The 21,906-nt window shown below is 36.9% G+C and overlaps 1 protein-coding gene and 1 pseudogene across 1 annotated transcript; both read right to left on the reverse strand.

Annotated features, from left to right (window-relative positions):
* LOC132118675 (intermembrane lipid transfer protein VPS13D-like) overlaps positions 1-3,373 on the reverse strand; it is a 31,808-nt pseudogene extending 28,435 nt beyond the window's left edge.
* Positions 3,374-11,927: 8,554 nt separating this feature from the next.
* On the reverse strand, positions 11,928-21,171 carry LOC132118158 (leucine-rich repeat-containing protein 38-like). Its single transcript, XM_059527762.1, has 2 exons — positions 18,932-21,171; positions 11,928-13,040 (listed from the first exon to the last, which is right to left on the reverse strand). The coding sequence occupies exons 1-2, from the start codon at positions 19,557-19,559 to the stop codon at positions 12,796-12,798; spliced, it is 873 nt and encodes a 290-aa protein (XP_059383745.1). The 5' UTR covers positions 19,560-21,171; the 3' UTR covers positions 11,928-12,795.
* Between the last annotated feature and the right edge of the window lie 735 nt (positions 21,172-21,906).

A 21,906-nucleotide genomic window follows, 5' to 3' on the forward strand; every position in this document is an offset into this window, starting at 1 on the left:
ATCAGTATCTTTGCAATTAAACCAACATTCAAAAGTTTGAGCTCAGTAATTAGTTTTTAAATAGAAATTAATACTTTCATTTAGTGAGGATAAATTGATCAAAAGTGACAGTAAAGACATTTGAAACGAGATTTGTATTACAAATAAATGCTATTCATTTGATCTCTCTATTCAAAGAACACAGAAAAATGGTCTCCATAAAACTAATAAACAGCTGTTTCAATATTGATAATAATAATAATAATAAAAATAAAAATGTTTCTTGAGCACCAAAACAGAATGATTTCTGATAAAAAAATGGGCGTTGACGTCACAGGAATGAATCAAATTGTAAAACATATTTAAATAGAAATAATCTAAATTGTAATAATATTTCACAACATTACTGTTTTTATTGTAACTCAACTGTGGTGAGTGTAAGAGAAAAAAAAAATCTTACAGACTCCAAACATTTGAACAATAATGTACATACGGTGACACTTCATCTTTAAAAATTATGGATAAGGTATATTAAGCTCTAATGTAAGCAAATATGTAACGCACAGTGTTGCAGTGCAGTTCATCGTTTTTTAAGAGCTGTAAGAATGTGCAGGTTAAACAAACGGCTGTTACTCACTCTGGCCAAAGGAGGGGGGTCCACTGATGATCCCATCCAAGACAGGGCGGCGGAGGACTGTGGCGACTGCTCGTCTTCCTTGCAGTAATCTGCTAACCACGAAGTCTTGGTGGTGCTGTACTGCTCTGTTTGTCAGAATGACAGGCCGCAGCAGAGTGTAAAAATTAACATACCACTCATAAATATGGAAGCAAACAGTTAGAGAATAGCATGGAGGCCTATGAGTGTGTTTGACCCAGACTATGTATCCAGTAAGACCGAGGTGATGTTGACATCCAGCCTCTGCTTGGCTCGAACTCCGATCTTCAGGCGAGGAGGATGGAGCCGGGCTGCCGCCTGTCGCTGCCAATCCAGGAAACATGGCCAAGGCTCGATGAATGGCTCCAGCCTACAGACCGGCAGACACAAATGTATAAAAGTTTACACACAGTTCACAATTAGCTCACAACTCAATCCTTGAAAATTACCCATATAGTCTTCCGTGGAAATGTGTCATTAGTCATAATGTGTCCAACAGGAAATGTTAAACGTGTCAATTATTTTACATCCTCTTATCCTCCATTTTATAATCATCAATTTATTTTTTCACAGCATTAGATATAATGCCTAAATTCACTTAAGCTTATATTATAATATACCTGATTGATTTAGACAAAATAGTATTCAGTTTTAATATTATGTATTGGTTATCAGCTATAGCATAAAAATAACTATTAGGCAGAAATTAATAGCAGTGCATTCCTACCTTCCAGGTATTAATTCATTTAATTTAATTTAATTCTATGTCTCATAACAAAATGTTATTTGAACTGTAGAAAGGGCTGACTAGCATTTGAGAAGATACTGAGATCCAGGGTGGCACACAATGCTGAGATCTTACCTGAAAGTTGTCTGTTGTAATAATCTCCAGACAGAATGAAACTAGCCTTGCCTTCTTGCATAGAGCCAATCCTCTGGAGAACATAAAGACCTGCAACAGAGGAGAAAAGCTGCTAAAGAACTTCTTGCCTACAGTATTTTTGACATTATGGAGTATCACAGTATGTGGCCATCCTCACGTAAGAAGGTGAGCTCTGCCAGTCATCGATAAAGCAGATACAAAACCAAAGATGTTACCAGTCACATTGATTTTGACCTCCAGGTATTTATCTTGAGTGACTGGCACAGTGGATCGTTTAGTGACCACACTGCTCTTGACTGTTTTGGGAATGACGGCTGCCGTGCCGCCTGGGTCATTGCTGCCACTAGGCCAGTGCTGGTGGGTAGGTGCCACTCATTTTTCGGAGTGTAGCCTCATTTTTACCAGCTGTAGCCAATCAAAAATGAGGAAAACTCGCAGACTCGCAAACCACAGTGAAGCATGAAGAGTCCCGGGTAGATCTGTGTGAGAGAGAATATATAGTAGAACAAGCATTTACTCTTTAGATGCATTTAAATGTTTTCAGTGGTGGCCCCAGACCTGTAATGTAGCTCCAGCTGCAGTGAGGCTTGGTTAGCGCCGGTCCTGGATGGCTGCAGAATGCAATCAAACACATTGTGTTTCCCTTTTGTGGGTCCATTGCTCTCAGTGAATCGAGTGTCATGTGCCAGGAATGAATGAGATACCAGATTCACAGACTTGGAGCTATTAGAGCCACTCTCGAACAAGAACTTCGATTTCATAAAGTCAAACCTTTTAGGAGTAAAAAAAGTAAGCACATTAGTTATCCCTATGGTCTATAAAAACAGTGCAAAGAAATAAAACATTTTGAACAAACAAGTACCTGGCCAAGGAGCAGTCATGGCCTGTGGATTTAGGGTTGTCCAGTAACTCCAGACTGACGTCCTTCATGTCCACCAGAAGAGACAGGGATGTGTACACATCACCACTTAACACGGTCTGCAAGATGACCCTTGTTTTAATACATTGTGAATAACCTGCAAATATTCTTTTGGGCTTTGCCTTTAGTACAGATAGGACTGTTCAAGAGGGGATAGGAAGCAATGGGAAAAGAATCAAGAAATTACCAAATAATTAATATCAGTGGTCAGCAATATTTAAAATTTTAAGTTTAACAACACTTTCATTAATACATTGGACGGCCCACAAAGCCTGCAAATTACTTTTTTAAATAAACAAATAAGCCATTCTTCATCATTTATATCAGTGGTCATTTCTCAAATGAAGGGTCTTTTTTTTTTTTTTTTTAAATGGTGGCAAGCTAAAAACCATATGATAAAGAAATGCCGGTTTTAACTGTGAGCCACAAAACAGTTCCCATTTCAAAAGCAACATCAGCAAAGCTTCTGTGAGAAGCTTACATAGGTTCTGGGGTCTTGGAGATTGTAAGGTCTGAGGAACTCCTCCACAGGTTCTCCCAGGTTCTGCTCCAAGAGTCCACGGATCAGCTGATACCTCTCCAGGTCTAGGGAGCAGTGGACAGAAGACAGGCTGCCGTGTATAGAAATCTCCGGGACAGCATGACTTAGTTCCCTAAGACAAGGTGGAAACGAAACACGTGTTCAAAACAATGACAAATTAAACCTAAACTGTGAGTATATTTAAATGAGGCAGAAAAGCTTAAGATACATAAGTACAGCTGACTGACTTGTCTAGGTTGTGCTCTACTTTCAGCTTTAGATGGCAGCGCTCCTTAAGCAGCCTCTCTCCACTCCTACGCACTGCGTAAGACAATTTATATAATGTTTATTTACATAGATCTTTGCCATACAAATGTACATAATACGTATAAGTGTGTTAAAGGTCCAGTTTTTCATGCTTTTTTGAAGCTTTGATTGTGTTTACAGTGTGCAACATAACATGTGTTCATGTTTCGCGTGTAAAAAAAAACACAGTATTTTTCACACAATTCACCTATCTGTATACAGCTGTTTTCACTGTCATATAAACGGGCTGATGACTTCCTTGTTCTATAAAGTCCCTCCTTCAGAAATACGTAACGAGTTCTGATTGGGCCAGCGGTTCCTGTGTTGTGATTCGACAGCAGCTGAGTGCAGGCTGCCCTCCTGGAAACGTGATTGGACTAGTTTTGAGAAGCAAGTGGGCAGGAGCATGTGCTGGAGATGTACTTATAATCACAGGAGCGTTTTTACTGACGAGATGCGCATGAAAATTACATTCGTTTTTTTTGCACAGCCCTAACATCTAGTTAACAAAGCTAAACAGCGTTGCCCTTTGTGTAATAAGTTACAGAAACTGTTAAACACACCAACTTAAGTAATAAAATACACTTACCGGTTGTGGTCCATAAACAACGCCTTCTCCAGACAAAGAGGGAACTGCTCCATCTTTCAAGAATAATCTTTGATGCGAATCTGGCATTAAACTGATTGAGATTGAGGAAGCTGTCCTCAGCAAAATGTGCTGCACATAGCTTTACATGTGGATTAGAATTTTCGGGAACCGAGTTAAACATAAATTGTAACCATTGATCTCTAAGTACAGCGTCCCTGGGAAGGCCAAACAAAGATAATTGGACTCCGAGATGAAAATAACAGCGTTTCGACGACATGGCGACAAACACAAACCCAGCTCTCCCTCTTCTCCGTCGGAGCGCAACAAGACCACGCCCCCCTGTTTGTGTATTCATGTGGGCGGAGGTTAGTCAAAAAACTGTTTTAGTGACGTTCATTACTGCAGGAACTAGAGGGATGTAGTCCAAACGGGTCGTTTTTTGTAGGCGAATTCGGTTAAATAAAATATCTCGCTTGGCATTGAACTTTGAGGTTTAGAATTTTACAGATATTATTTATACTCTAACAACAACATTACACACTAACTAAAGTTTAAAACATGGGATCACGAAGAACGGGACCTTTAATAATGAGATACTTGTCATTTTGGGTGACAATTACATTAAATTTCACTGAATTGGAATTTCAATGGAATTGATTTAATGTGAAACTCCTAGAACAAGTCATGAAAAAGACTAAAGAGAGAAGGGACACCATCATATTACCAAATAAGAAACAGACATCTGATTAACTTAAAATGGGAGGGATCCTTGTATGAATTAGAATGCAAAATCAAATTCTTCAAACACAAATAATTATATGAATGTTAAAGCTCAAATTGTTGTTGTTAATCTGGGTCTCATATTCACACAACCACACAGGGATTAAATTAAAGGTGAATCCATACTAACATAATTTTTCTACTAATCTGTGACCTTTACCATGCAGAGTAAAGAATGGGTCTACATCCATGAAGCACTTTCCTCAATACATGTTTGAGAAATTCAATTTCAACATCAATATCAACCCTCAACATGTTTCTCCGCCCCCAGGTCTTTTCACATTATGAATCATTCTCAGATTGCCGCAAACCGACAGTAAAATGCACCTTTAATGCTTCCCACAGGTGCAGAGTGGTGGAGTAGTGTGTATACGATGATGGAAGGTCTCACCAGAGAAGGGAAAAAGGTATGTGCCATTGTGAGTTTCTCTACCTTATCTTTGAGAGAGAAGGTGCCACAAGTGCTAGCTGCCAGGAAGCGGTTACGCACACGGAGTTGGCCCAGGTTGGCCACTATGAGGCATTTAGAGCGGGAGCTCTCTGGGATCAAGAGGACGGGAGCACCTGCCTCAATGTCCAGCAGCACACGAGCAGCTCGCTGTGGTTGCTCAAGCACCTGTAGGGTAGAAGGTGAATTAAAACAAACCCCTTTAAAGATCACTGCAATGTCATGATGGCATAGAATAAAATAGCATCTCACTACATGTCCGAATAAAGTCATCTATTTTTAAATGTTAAGCTAATTTAGAGTGTTTGTAATAAGGTAAACAACATGACACTGTTTAACATTTTCTGTTAATCATGTGTAGACAAACTCACAAAGTCGTTCATTTAATTTCAAAGTTAAAATGATCAAATGAAACTTGTTTTCAGTTAGCATTCTAACATATTAGCATTTTGATTAGCTAGATCAAAAATGCACAATAATCATGTTGTCTAACAAACACAGAACAGAATTATCTGTGAAAGCAACAAAATTCTCATTTGACCTACACATCTGGGCATTTCAAAACACATCAAAGATAACTAATCCATTTGCAAGATAACATTGATGGATAGATTAATTAAATCAACAAAAACCTGTTAATTATCGATACTTTTGCTAATGCAAAGGGGAAAAAGGACTGAGAGCAAAACACAAGAATGTCCTAAGGGGTAACTGCTGATCTCTAGCCTGTGGTATGTAAGGGGATTAGAGCCAGGACAGATAGCTCAGTGTCCAGCCTCATCACCAGTGTCTCCAGTTTGAAGGAAATGGGTCTATTTTGTCTCTGCAGGGAAGGATTGAGGACATCCAGCTGATTACCCAAATGATTACCACAATTAAGATCACAAGATGCAAACACCTAACCCTTAGTTTGTGCAAAGACACCCAATAAAGCGTACAATAATAAATCATAATACATTCATTTAGGTTTAAAGATGCATTTAGATTAATGGCTAAAACATGAATTTTACTTCTGACATCTATGCTTAAAATGGAATACAAACACAACATCAATACTCCACTCATCACTGGCCAAGGAAAAGCTAATTTACTCAAAATAAGGTTTGTTTCTCTCACAGTCCATCTATTGTTTCTCAGAACAAAAACAAATTCTCTATCTAACTGGTTACAGCCCAAAGGATGGACTACCACTAACCTGCTTTGACCTCAAAGGGCAGATCGAATCCTCGGAGAGCATCTTTTCTTAGCGGGAGGTTCTCCAACTCCACTGCCCCTGGATCAAAACAAAATTCTTACTTCACAATATAATAGACAAAAGTAAGCTCCAGTTAGCACAGACTAAAACAAATGCATTCAAATACCTTTGAGAAGAGCAATAGAGAGCTGGTCAGTGTTAAGGCTGCTCACATATTTTGTTTGTTTGTTTTTTACTTTATTGGAAATGTACAAAACTTATAAGAAAAAAAAAGGCTGAAAAAAACATGGATGTGATTAGAGAAACTTAATTGGTCTTTACAAAAAAAAAAAAAGTCACATTTGAGATCCTCATTGTCGAACATTATTACCATAAATGAAAAAAAAAAAAAAAAAATACAGAAAATTACTTTGGGGCTACAAGCTACAGATCAGCCATAATGAAGTAGCATTTCATGTCTAAATATATAGCCAAATGCAAAATCTAATAAAAGTAACATCATGGTATTACATATGATTTTCTTTATTTCTCCCACCATGGTACATGGATTAGATTTTAAATACTGGTTATATATATATTTTTTTTTTTAACACTGTAGAAATTGAAAATAATATAATTTTTATATTTACATTATTATGTTTAGACATACATGATGAACATGATGAATAGTGTAATATAATATCTTTAGTTCATTATGAAAGAGTCCCACTAATTGTGTTTTGAACAAAGAGAATCACAACTAATCCTGAACAAATAATATCAGGAGTAAATCCTGAAATAATCCAGGAGGTTTCGTGAGGCCCCCCTAGTGGACCCTGGCTCCCTGCTTGAGAACCACTATCCTAAACAATTATTTGCAACACTAATACAAACAGACTAAGGCCAATATATGTGATTTTTCTACAATTTCTGCAGTTTGTACAGCAGAAACGTAGGAGTTGACAGCCTCAGTCACTTTAACTGCATCTTTTCCCATTCAATCAAAGTGAAAGTGAGGCTTTCATTTTGCAACTCATGATAGTGAGTCAACAATGACAGAATATTCGTTTTGAAGTGAACTATGTAGAAAACTTACCATTGTTAAGAGACTGTCTGCTCCTCGGTCAACCGCAGTCTATGATAAATTCAGTCCAGAAAAAGTTAAAGTCTCCACTGTCCAAGCCAAGCAAAGTCCTCCTCTTTGAAAAGAAGCTGTCCTTGCTGGCTAAAAAGAAAGTCAAATCTCATTTCTTTTTTAAATACCCTTACATAACACACCACAGCTGACAACCACGAACGAAAACAAACTACTGTTTGTGACGAACAAAACAGCGCAGCTCTCTTTGACTCCAAGGCAGTAAACCTGGGGCATCGCTAGCACTGCGTGAAAACTTCCTGCCAACTTAAAACAAGACAAATAACTGGACAGAGTGACCGGTCACAGTCCGAGCCCGCCCTGACATGTAGACACAATTTGCCGTGGGTCCTCTGCGATCATCTCTCAACTTCATGACGCTACATGTCAAACTGAATTCATGAAACATGCGACGCTACCGGTCACGTGCCAAAACAAAGCGATTTCTATTAACGTTATTGGGGCAAATGGGCGTCATGTGACATCTAGCATTTGGAGGTCGATTTGATAACACATTAATTAATGTTGGGCTATTTTAAATGTGGAATCTTGAGAAAGTAGATACAGCAATATTAGCTCGACCTATTATGGTGCGCCCTCGTTTCGTTTTCTATGGGTGCAGTTCCTGTTTGCTACACACGGGGGCGGAAGAGTAGCGCGTAAAGAGGCGGCAGCGCTATTCAATTTAAACAAGTTGGACAAATGATAACATTTCGAGGTAACACTATTTAAATGTAGTAGTTAAATAGGAGACTATTAGAGGCTATTAGACTATTACTACTTCATATTTAAATACTATTATTACTGTATTATATTACTATATATTTAAATACTACTATTTAAACATAACCGGTTTACTATATCGTATTATATTCTTCAAAAATGCCATAAAATTGTTTTCAAGAGAGACCAAGAGAGCCACTAAAAAAGTAGCAAATACGTTTTAAAAATTATTTATTTATAACGTATTTATTATTAATAAAATATATTTATAATATGATTAGTGGTTTAATAGTACACTCTTACACACCGAGATAGATAGATAGATAGATAGATAGATAGATAGATAGATAGATAGATAGATAGATAGATAGATAGATAGATAGATAGATCTATTTATAGTTTATAACACTCACAAATATTAAGTGCACTGTGCAGGGTTATTATATTTAATGATCAATATATCTATCTCATTTATCTCTACTGTCGATCAGTACCGTGATCATGCAATTAGAGATCATCTCTAATTACAAAAAATTACGACAGCGATCCCATGAAATCATTAGATCTGACAAAATGCACTAAGCGGTGTAATCCATGCAGACCCTATATCCAGTGTAATCCCCCAGCCGTACCAGGACGTCCAGAGGCCGTAGGGGTCGTTGTCCCATTTCAGGGGCAAGTAGACATGAGGGACTGCTTACCATATAAATCTAGAGATGAAATACACCACTCTTCTGCCGAGCACATAAAATAACAATAATCCCAGCACATGTGGAGCTCTGCATCTCTCTGGCTGGTCGAGTGCAACACATAATCCCAGCCTACAATAGCATAGAAGGCCATCTGTTCAGCTCATAGCCCTTTAAAACTCCACATCTGGACACCCACAGTCATGCATTATAGAGATTCTTTATATCACATACTGTATGTCTGTAAGCATAAATATCTCTTTTGAAGGTAAGAACATAACTTAACCTGAATATAACTGTCTGTAATTTACCTTTACCAGATTCCAAACCAGTGGCTCCCAGCTAAATTCAATTCAAACACATTGGACATCAAATGGTAGTTTTTACAAAACCTATATGTCAAAAAATAAATTTCAAGTAGATTTAAAACATACGCTAAATACAGTTTAAGAAATATATATTTTTAGATTGTTTAAAATCTCTTTTGCTAAAAAAATATAATGTACATCAAGAGGCAAGAAAATATATTTCTAATTTCAGAATATATTATGTGTTATTAAAAAAATCCCAAATGTATCCATTTATATATTAATTAATTAAATAAATATATATATATATATATATATTTATGAAAATACATTTTATAATCCATTTTTGTATATTTTGATATATTTATTTTATTTATTTTTTATATCTAAAAAATATATATATCTGCTTCATGGAAAGTAAATATAATTATCCTTAAAATCAACCACTGAAATGGTATAATATTGCCATGAACTGCAGAGAGGCAAAAGTGAGGATTTGGGAGAAAAGCTGTCCTCGTTGGCTGGTTCATTTATCTGTTAGACCAAGTCACACGTACTAAAATACATAAATTAGTCACAGAGTTTCATATGCATTAAACAAGCGTGAATTTAGGATACTATTATCCTAAATGCATGCTTATATCGCTAATAATTGTATTCTATTATCAGCATATTCTCACATCAAAAAAGCCACTGCTCCAAATCATTATATCATTCATTATAATGCGGCAAATATATATATATATATATATATTTTTTTTTATAATATATATATTTTTTACTTAGCAATGCTTTTCGAAATCAAAACCTCTAAAATGAACACAACGTGTCTTCCTTTTTAGCCACTATTGAGGGGTTTTCCATACTGTAATCACACTCACCACTGTAAACTAAGCAGCATCGCTGTCAGAAACAGTGAAGAGGATCAGGATGCAGGGTCATGCTGCTCTTGTTTTCAGGGATCTTGGTTTCGTTCTCAGGTCTTAGTCCACCACTGGATAATGAGTGGAGAGTTAAAGGATCGGTTTCCTTTGTCCTGCATGTAAATTAATCTTGGCCCCTGTCCAAGTAAGCAGGCCTTGACACATACCCTGACATATAGCTTCCTCTTCAATTGACCTTTGACCCTCACCATTTAATCACTTTTAAAATCAAACTGATAGGAAATTATATATTTTAAGTGCTTCACAATGTTACAATCTTTTAATAAAATATCTTCAGAATTAATATGCTTTTTTCTAAATCATACTAAGGAAAGGAGTAGATGGTAAGGAAAGAAGCAGGAATTTTAGATTTGCAACAGCTGAACATGCTATAAATCAAATCAGTTTTAAGGAGAGGAAAGTTGGTTAAAAGTCAGAGAGAAATGGCGAGGGACAGAAGGAGACTTGATTAGTCAAATATTCCAAAGTCATCCTCAGTAGGGGAGTCTGAATTCAACACAACTGGCCAACAGACACGTAGCCTTATTTTGCCAAACTCTTTCCTCTGTCTCATTCAACTTTTCGCCTAGAGAATGAGCAGGCACAATGAGCACAAAAAAGCATTTTTTGCTTTCCATCCTCTCTCATCTCTATCTGAGGGGATGTTTGTGGAATCTATACCTCTCTGTCGCTTGCCTTCATCTGTCGTCTGTTAAATTCATGACCCTGAGTAAAACTCAGACGTCACTGTTGCTAAGTCATGGATATCTCCCAACCACAGCATATATATTAAGCTCAATTTTAAAAGCTTTCAGTCGAGAAAAAACCTCCTCCAGCATCAACCTAAAAAACTAAACTCTATGTTCAGCAGAAGCAAAATGAGATTATATAAAGGCACTACATTTGCTCTATTGTTTGTTTTGCACTTTGGGAGCTTGCAGTACTTTCCAGGTCAAAGGAATAGAAGGAATGATACAGCATGTCACTGGCTGCACCTGCAGGATCTTACCGTTATTTTCATGAGATTGTGGCAGAAAGCAAGACCGCTTCGTCTACTTAAAACATGTCCTAGACTGTAACCAGTTTTCTTGTTCAGAGACTAATTTCAAAGCACTAAAAAAATGTAGTTAGTTCATTTAATATAATCAAAAAGTTACTTTGGAAATGGAATAACTCTATTTCAAAGGTAATAAGCATTGTAACTCTTTCAATTACTGTAATAAAGGTGCAATGTGTAATATTTTCAACAATCTATTTACAGAAATGCAATATAATATATATAACTATGTTTTCAGAGGTGCATAAAGACCTTTCTTAATGAACAGTTATGTTTTTATTACCTTAGATTGAGCTATTTCTATCTACATACACCGCGGGTCCTCCTTACATGGAAGTCGCCACCATCTACAGTAGCCCTAAACGGACAAACTGCTCTACAGAGCAAATCATTGCATAAGGAAACACTGGGGGGTAAAAAAAAAAAAAAAACTTCTGAAACATTGTTGTCTCATATTTTAGAGCAGTCAAAAATTTTTTTTAACTAAATGTGTGTCTGTGTGAAAATATTTAGATGTAACCCACTTTGTAATCATTAACATTTTCATAAGTAACTGTAACAGATTAAATTACATAACTATTTTACATGTAACTAGTTACTCCCAACAATGAATATAATATAATATAATATAATATAATATAATATAATATAATATAATATAATATAATATAATATAATATAATATAATATAATATAATATAATATAATATAATATAATATAATATAATATAATATAATATAATATAATATAATATAATATGAAAATGTATTTAAAGAGTGCTACCCACTAGGGATCAGGTATAATATGTGTGGGGAAAAAAACGATGAAGGCACAATAATTGATCTTTTTAAACACTTTGGCGTCAATGTTTATTTAGTCATAACATAAAGTAAAAAAGGAAAGAATGTTACGAGACAAAATCGACATAAAATGAAGGACAAAAATTTCCCTTTTACTTTAGCCTTTAAAATTCCTTGATTGAGTACGTGATATACAGTATTTGCAACCCATCTGTAACTACAGCAAGTGTATCAAGAATATGCATGACATTTATGAAGTTGTGGATAACCAAAAATGTCTTATGATATTTATAATATAACCAAATTGACTGGTGATTTGAAAAAAGACATGTACAGTATGTCACAATGTATGCTCATTTCATGTTAATTCTTTGGTGATAAGTACCATTATGATTTACTGTATGAAAAATGGCTTACAGTACGGCTCACTGGGATTTTGTGCAATACTTCATCTGTACTTTAAAGTGCAAGTAGCTAAACCTTACTAAAGCGGTGCAAGATTCATGTACACAATACCAAAAATAACTCTAAATGTAGAAAATACTAATGAACTTGCACATTTCCAAAAAAAGACCATTGTTGCTATTTGATGTCAAAATGTAATGCTGATCACTTTTGAATACGGGGCATGAATACACTGCATTTTTCAGGAACATTTTTAGTCTTAAGGCTCAATTCGATCATTGGTGTTCAAGTATAAAAATCATGATGCTCCATTCAAGCATCACGGATGAACGGTGTGAGATGTGAGACAGCTCTATAGCCTCACCCTACTCACACAGGGGCCTAATTCAGGGTTCTTTTGTCATGGAAAAAGGGTTTTCCCCTCTTTTTCCAATCCATTGGCTTCCACTGTGAGGTGCATTATGGGTAATTTGTAATCTCCATTCTGTCAAATAATTCCCCTCAGTCCTCGGCCTCCTCTTCATCTGTCCTTTTGGATTTGAGCCGCTGGAAACAGTGGATAGTGGAGGCCAGAAAGAAACTGGCAATAATGGCTGCCACTGAAATACAAATTCCAGAAAAAATGACTACGAGATAATCAGTGAGAGTCAGCAATCCTCGACACTCCCGGAAACTGTCCTCAGAAAGCATGCTGAGGGACACCTGCCGCCCGTCCCCTGGAAGAGAGCACTCCATACCATCTAACCCTGGAAAAGAGAAAGACAGAGAGGGGAACAATCTCAGAAAAAACCTTGTGGTTTAGATTTACTTATGTGTTTTTGGACTAAAAATAAAGTGCATTGAACATTATAATTGAATTATATATATAAGAAGAAAAAAAAAAAAAGGGATTTCACATTATCTGACCTTAAGGGCACATTGAATCTTTTGGTGAAGCGTCCATGGAACATTCAGTTCAGTCTCTCATGAGTAATGTTCAGTTACCGGACTTGTATGAGTTTCCAAACCAGCTCACATGTCAGGTCACTAATGTCACAAGCATCCTCACAATATCATCAACAAACATTATCCAAGTTTGACCAAACCCATGCACTTTCGGCACTTTTTTTTCAATCTCAACAATTTCAGCATGTTTCACATCATATGATAAAATTATAAACCAGTCTGCACAAAAATACACTTAGTATATATACTGAATTATGATACAGATATTTCAGATTCAATAAAACAATAAGGTGTATATACTACTGTTAAATATAGCTTGTGGTCAGTAAGACTTTTTTTTAATTATTCAGAAAGGATTTATTAAATTAATCATACACAACACCAGACTCAAGCTCCTATAATGTGCAGGACTTTTTCTGTTTTGAGGATGCTGATGATACCTTCAGCACTGTGGAAACTGAAGTAATGGCCTACTTGAGAACAGCCGAAACAGGGATAGAGATTCTTAAACAATTTCCCACAATAAAGGAAATTTCCCTGAAGAAAAATGCAGCTACTCCATCCAATGCACCCGTTGAGAGACTTTTCAGCCTGGGAGGTCTGGTACTGTCTCCAAAGAGGAACAAGCTGTCTGACCAAAGGTTTGAGATACTTCTTCTCATGCGGTACAACCACTGGTTTGAAGGGTAAAACTCAACTTAAACATTCATTCAGGTCCTTGCTAGTAAGCACCTTTTGTTGTTTCAAATAAATAAGCACACATTTGTTATTAAAAATATTTGTTTGTTAAAAATAATGGTTAGTTTAGTAGCCACAGGGACATTTGTGTTATATCTTAGAACATGGACATATACAACAGCAGATTTTGCACTTTGAATACACACAGCTTACTTTACATAAGTTGGTGACATGCAACTCTTAATTTGTGTTTTGGTTGAAAATTGATATATAATGCATATCATTTATAATTTTCAATAATAGCAGTTTTTTGGTGCTGAGTTTCTTAAAATGTATTCTAAATAATTCAGATTGCTTTTATTTATTTCAAATTGTTTTGTGTTATGTTGTACATTGTTGATAGTTTTTTTTTTATACTTAAAAGCTGTTGTGTTGAGCCCTTAAAATTTTGCCTTTCACAGCTTATGATACTGAAGCCACTTTAGTTTAATTCTGAATATATTATTCAGCTTGTTTTGTTATTTATTTCAGAAATCCTTGTGATCGATTCAGTTTGTGCTTGCCTGACTTAAATAAAATAGTGTTTAAAAAATGTATTTCTGTTTAAGTCAGTTTTGTGTTTGTATAGACCATAATGCATAAAAGGGCATTAATGGGAACATTAAAGAACGCTCTTTAAAAAAGTAACTAAAAAGTTACTTTTAACAGTAATGCATTACTTTTTGGTGTAAGTAATCAACAAAGTAATTGAGTTACTTTTTTAATGAAGTAACTAGTAACTGTAACTAGTTACTATTTCTGAGTAACTAGCACAACACTGATCCGAAGTGACAGTATTTATAAGATATTTATAATGTTACAAGATTTCTATTCTAAATAAATGTTGTTCTTTCAAACGTTATGTTCATCAAAGAAACCTGAAAAAAAGTATCATGGTTTCCACAAAAAGAATAAAAATTAAATTAAATAATAATAAAAAAACCCTGCTTTCTTGAGCAGCAATCAGGATATTAGAATGATTTCTGAAAGATCAGGTAATGCTGAAGAGTAATGACTGCTGAAAATTTACAGGAATAAATAACATTTTATAATATTATTGGTTTTGCTGTATTTTGAACAAATAAATACAAACTTTATTAGCAAAAACTAAAATTACTCATTGCTAATTAAATGGAAAGTTCCTTCTGTGTTTTTTTTTTATTATTAAAAAAATTTCACTGTCTGTTTCAGTTTATTCTTTCCATTTAATTTATTTTTGTTCAGCTCTTTAACGGCCATTTGATGGTCACAAATCCAGACAGTGTATCGCTTCAAAGGATAATAAATGAGCAAGCAGACTTCATTAACACACATTCAAAACTCAAGGCTATATACTCCATTTGAACATTTGCACTAGCACTCAATGCCATTACATTCAAGTGCTGAGCTAGAATGAGCTTGTTTTCCAAACTCATGCTTGATTTGCACTGGAAAACAAAGGGCTTATGATACTGACACATCTGTTTGAGATCAAGTTTAAAAAAAGGCATCTATAGGAATTATTACTAAATAAAATGTAACAAAAATGAACATATTATAATCAGTATACAGAGATATGCTTCACTGTAGAGTAGTGGTGTTATTACTTGGACATTTCTGAATCTAGCAATAACACTGCAGCTATGACTCAGAAAACTCCTGTTACATAACGGCAAGATAAGATGTGAGATGGGATGCTTTCCAATTTAGTTTTTTCCTCTCTTTATGAGAACCGTTTGTGAAGTACTCCTCGTTGGTGTGTATTTAGATTTTCACAGAGGGAGGTTTAATCTCCTTTCAGCCGTGTGATCAGCGGACACCAGATGACAGATTTGAAGCGGAACATCGCCTACGTAATACAGCCACGCTGACAGACAGACACAACAGAGCGGCAGAGCTCCACAGCTCCATCTCTCCTCTAATTACATTCACGCTCAAAACCCCTTGTGATTCTGTGTAGCCTTTGGAAGAGAGAAACTGGAATTGTATCAGATAAAATAATAAAAAATTGCATTCTAATCAGTATAAACCCTCTGTGTCATAACACAATGCCACCATGCTTGTTTATGTCATTGGCCAAAGTCAGTTGACGTCATCATCAAACGTGTGAGGCAGTAAGTACGCATGAGTCACTCCATCCAGATGGGGTTTTCCACATGCAGGGGATTCAGTGACCTCAGCCTCCTTTGTTGGGTCTGTCACGTGGCTGTTTGCCCTGCTCTACGAGCTCATCTAATGTTTTATGATGCCAGAGCTTCAGTGTTTTATGCTGGAGATCCCCCAGAGTGAACAACACAAATCACCAACACACGTGTACATGCTTTTACCCATTTAGAAAAATCTCACAGTGGCCACAAGCTCACTCAGCCGACTAGTGTTATCTAATTTGCTGTCACTACATATATGTAACACGAGGACATATATATGTGACACTGCCATGATCTTATGTTTGCATTATTGAAATGAATCAAAGCTGTGCTTTTGTAGTGTAATACAGATGAATATATAAATCCCATTATAATTAGGTCTCTCTATTCAGATGAAACTGATTTCATTCAATACATCTGATCTGCTCAAAATCCTGTAGACCTGTGATATGTTATGACGTGGTAACCTCTTGGCTCTGTTTGTTGACCTTTGAGGGTTGTTTAAATAGTTGTGTGTGCGCCTGTCACATATATGTATGTCACTTCACATGCTTACATACTCAACAGTGTATTTGGTGGAAATCTTGGTTCTTGTTCCTGAAAGACTGGATATCCGATTACCAGGCAACTGAAAGTGTGCCAGAAGTGTGCTATCATCAGTATCACATTCAATGTTAGGTTGAATAATGGATGTAATGTCTTCATCCATACCCAAGTGCCAGAATTACAATGCTGTAAGGTAGTTTAAACAAGTGGCCTTTGGACTATATGAATTAAAGACTACATTATGATGGATTCATACAATATTTAAAAATTATGTGTCACTTTTGTTTGGTCTAACTGCCGGCATTTATAGCATTATTTAGCTATGTAACACCGAGGTCAGTTTTAATTGCCAGGAAATGAATGATAAAATATATACTGTACCTTAAATAATATGTCAATTTTGGTAGACATGTCTGCCAAATATAATCATGTAAAAAAAACTTTACTCTATCTATACTATCTATACTAGATATCTGTAATGTCAAAATTATCTTGACAGATTCTAAACAATATGGACTCCTTTGATTCTACTCTGTATTTGTTTATCAATACATGATGTAATTACACTGAATTGCATTGTTACAGAGAATTGTGAATACATTCTTTGACCACAATGAAACAATGGCTCAACGTGCAATATTTGCCCATACATTTAGACTAAATGTCATGTCTCCCTTTGGTAAAACCAACATACTGTATACTTAGTAAAGACACAGTAACAATGCAATAATTATTTTTTTACCTGCTTGGAAGAAAATAAATTTTACTTTTTCCATAATATGGTCCATATTGTTATTTTCTTTCATTTTAGTTGTTTATTTTAACCAAAATATATAATTATCTTCAAGATTTAATAGTAAACTCAATTTATATCTTGCTAATAATCTGTAAATTACACAGAAGAAGTGACATTCACAATGACATTTACAATGACATAAAAAAAAAAAACTTTGCAGGGTCTATAGGCTGCAAACATTTGTGAATGAGTGAAAGGATGTTGTTTACAAACACAACTGACCTTCTTTGTCTCTGCTGACAAAGGAACAAATATCCTGTTGATGTTAAATTGATGAGTACAGTTAATATTATTACTCTGGAAATGGACTCCAATTAAATGATGATGTGATTTAGAAGTTACAACTGGAAAATGCAATACAGTCAGACACGATCTCAGTCTCATAAGCTACAAAATAGTCAAATAAACTTCAAATGTCTAAGGATTAAGCAAATCTTTCTCTTAATATGGAGTTTAATCCAATCACAAAGATTCACACCTATGAAGATAAGTAAAAATATGTGACTTGAGACTTCAAATCAAAGTATTTGGTTACGTTTCCAACAGTAAAAATTTACATTTTAATATAGAATGCTTATATTTTTGTATTAACTCACTTTGTTACTGCACAAAACAACAACAACAAAAAAGGTTTGGTTTCATAACAAAACCACTGCATGTGTTCCCAGCACTTGGTTTGTATACATTATAGAAATGTGCAACCAAAACCCAAACTAAATTTTTTATATTGACATGTTCATAACTTGCAACCTAATGTTGCATTAGTCTATCAAACAGACATGAGGAGAGAAAAGTGGCATGTGCTTTAAAGGGACAATGAGGATCATGCATATACATTTGATGCAGCTGTAGAGCTCAACCTGACCTTAACCTTGGACTAGTGGTAAGTGAACTAATGACCAACAGATACTGTAACCCAAGGAGTACATTTACCCCAATTTCATCCTTTAGTTACCACTCAAATTAATGTCAACATAGAGGACAAGACATGAAACAAAATCAGTGAACTTGTTGTGTGGCCTATGTTTCATGAATTATGCACAAGAATATTTTGCATATTCTAGTGATCACCTATGGTGTGTCGACCTCTTTGTCTTGGTTTGAAAACATTTTCGTGCATTATTGAGCTAAAAACAAGATTCATTAGAAGCATGTAATATCAACAAGTGTCATAATTTTTTACAATTGAGAGATTCAATCAATTGAATTACTAGCCCATCATGCTAATGTGATGAGTCAAAAAGTTCAGTCTCAGTTGTAAGCCACCAGTGGGTTGTTAAGCATCTCTATCCCAAACATAATAATACCACCCACATGTATGTTCTATTCAGAAAGTAGATCTTAAGCATCAGCACTTCTCACCCTCAATGTTACTGACCCTTTGGATCTTTCACAGGTGAGCCACTACAGACTGTGAGGGTTAAAGTGATTCAAATGGGCTTTAGTGTATGAAAAAAGTATGACATTATTTCATGCAGATCGGGAAAGCAAGATTTAAGCAGCTTACCAGCTGGGAGCTTGTGACGATTCTCCAATAGCCACAGAAAGAGTTTGGCAAAGTTGCAATTGCACAACCAGGGGTTCCCTTCCAGGCGTATCACCCGCAAAGAAGGCAACTGGCTCAACACCTCAACGTCCAGAACAGAGAGGGCATTCCTCTCCAGCTCGAGCTCTCGTAAGGAGGTGAGGCCCGCAAAGGCATCCTTGCTGACCATATTCAAATATGGATTGTTCCCCAGTCGTAGCTTGATCAGACTACGGGATTCCCCGAAAGTTCCTGAGGGGATCTCAGTCAAGTTGTTGCTTCCCAGGTCCAGGTAGACCAGTCTGGAGAATGTGCTCAGAATCCCAGGATCTAGCCTTGTTAGGGAGTTATTCCTCAGATCCAGGTACACCAAATCACTGTAGAGAACCAGGAAATCAGAAGGGATCCAGGGAATCCAGTTGTTAGACAGAAGGAGTCTCCGTACGTCCAAAGGGATGGAATCTGGAAGACGGGTGAGTCCTTGACCGGTGCAGTCCACGGTGTGATGGTCTGGACACAAGCAGCTGGATGGGCAGTTGTACCCCCACGTTAACAAGGTAGAGGATAGCAAGGCAAGGAAAGGCTGAAACCAGCGAACACATGAGAACATTGTCAAGAGGGTGCGAGGTGAAGGGGAGATTGGGGGGATTAAGAAAGGGAGGTTTGGAGAGGGGTAGAGGAGAGGGGATGGGGTAAAGGGTCAGGGGGTGATATACTAGGAAAGGGGACAGGGGCGCATCTGGAGATGAAAGGAGTCAGGGTTGTCGCGAAAGCATCTTTTCTTGTCTCCTAGATTGCAATCTACAAAGGCTCGAGCAACAGCAAGCGGCTACAAAGACACGGAGCTCTGTTTTCCACAAGATCATGTAGCAGGCAGTGTGGGTCGTGTGGCAGCCCGCTGGCTTCTGAGCATGAAAGGGGAGGAGAGACAGCGATCGAGAGAATGTGGGGAAGAGAGAGAGCGTGCAATGCAAAGGATTAGAAAAGAGGTAAACAGAGACGAGTGTACCAGAGACTGGGATGCGCTGTGGGCATGGAGAGGGGAGGGGAGTGTGACGACTGAAAGGGAGGTGTAGCTCACTCGGTTTACCCACACTCAAAAGGGAATTTTGATTATTTAATTCAAATGTGCACTATTTGTATCTTGGTCCATAAGCTTCTGCTCTTGTTTGCGTGCCATCTATACCTTGGTGCCCATAACACATTTGACCCAAGGCTATGGTTTGCAAGTCTAATTCCATCCTGATTACATAGCTAATGATTTGTTGGCAACACATTTGGCTTCTTTTCTGTTGTCCTCCTATTCATTCAGCGTAGTGCATAATTTTATATTCTGGCTCCATTGCCATGGTGATGGATGTGACGATTAACATGGGGCTGTGTGCATACAGATTACTGCCCTGAAAGTGAGAGATGGTGACTGTAAATAACTGTGTGAACCTCAGAGAAGATGATCATTGCATGATACAAATTAGAAATTGTATGCAAAACCTTCTGACCTCGTCACAACTTAGTCACACATTTACGTCCTAAACGCAAATGGCTGTTCTCAAAATCACGACGCTTTTAAAAAGTCCACATTTTATACGAATTGAGAGGAATAAAAAACGATTTTGACAGTACCTCTTTTCCAGTGCACTTATGAAAGCAGTCATTATTCATCGCTTTTCCAGCTGTTGTTGTTTGTCGCTCTGTATTCTGAATTCATGTTTACTCCTGTGCTGCTGTAAATCTCCAGGCAAATAGAACACATGCTGTCACCACAGACAGCTTTCCTCTTACACACACTGGAGAATAGCTTGGCACAGCCCAATGGAATTACACAATACTACCATAGGTCATATTGTAACCTTGACCTTTCTGGCAGGCATCACCAAGAGGGGAAAAGACTTGCCTTTGACCTTTTTCATGTGGCACATTTTTGAAAAATATCAACTTGAAATTTTACTTCCTCCGGTGTCCCTGTAAAAGAAACAAATGTCAGGTTCATTAGTGCAAAGGAGGGTAGGTACAAGATATCTTCTCAGTAGGGCATTTTGCAGTGTAAGGAAAGCAGGGCAGATTTTCCATTCACAATTAAAATCTGGCACATGAATAAATGATAAATATCATACACAACATACTGCTTGACACAGTTGGGCTGTGGATGGGGCACAACAGGAAAGGACATGAACAAAAGGTAATGCTACTTACTGCGATTTAAAAATGTGGCTTGTATGCAACACAATAAATGGCAACACTATTTCTCAACCAATCCGTACATATTTTACGAGGTGGCTAATTCGTAAAAGTTTGTATGAACTCACTCACGATGATAGGTAGATTTAGTGGCGGCAAGCGTGATTTCACCAAGTACAACATGTTCCTGGATCAACATCCTTGTTGTGAGGTCGAGTGAGGTCATACAAATTTGTACAAGTTAGCCACCTTGCAAAATATGTACAAATGGCCATGAGCTTGAGTTGAAAATGCCGGTAACATTGTGTGCTTTGCTTTGGCAGGGTTGAGTTGAGGAGGGTACATGACAGGGCTTAGTGGGGAAGTTCATCCAGCTCAGATTTTCTCACCAGGGTCTTTAAAGAGAAGCATAAGATGATCCCACATCCACATACACATGCACACACTGCAAGAAGACCATGTTCCAGCACCCCCAAAAAGAACACCTGTCAGCCTTGGCTGAGGACATGGTGACACACTTTCCTTCCAGGTGCATTCTGGGCCCTCACTCCGGATGATCCTCACCAACATACCCAAGAGCAAGATACTGTCACCCTACTGAACCTAAGCAATGTTGAAACAACTGGCCAAAAAATAAATAATGGAAAAAAGCACCGATAGTCACAAAATATGAATGTCTCAGAAACTAGGACACCCACTTGAATGCACAGCATTGAAGTCCTGACTACCCGGGATCAACGAAACTGGGCCAAGTTATTAAAGCACTTTCAATCACAACA

This window comes from Carassius carassius, chromosome 37 (genome assembly GCF_963082965.1).
Source record: "Carassius carassius chromosome 37, fCarCar2.1, whole genome shotgun sequence".
NCBI lineage: Eukaryota > Metazoa > Chordata > Actinopteri > Cypriniformes > Cyprinidae > Carassius > Carassius carassius.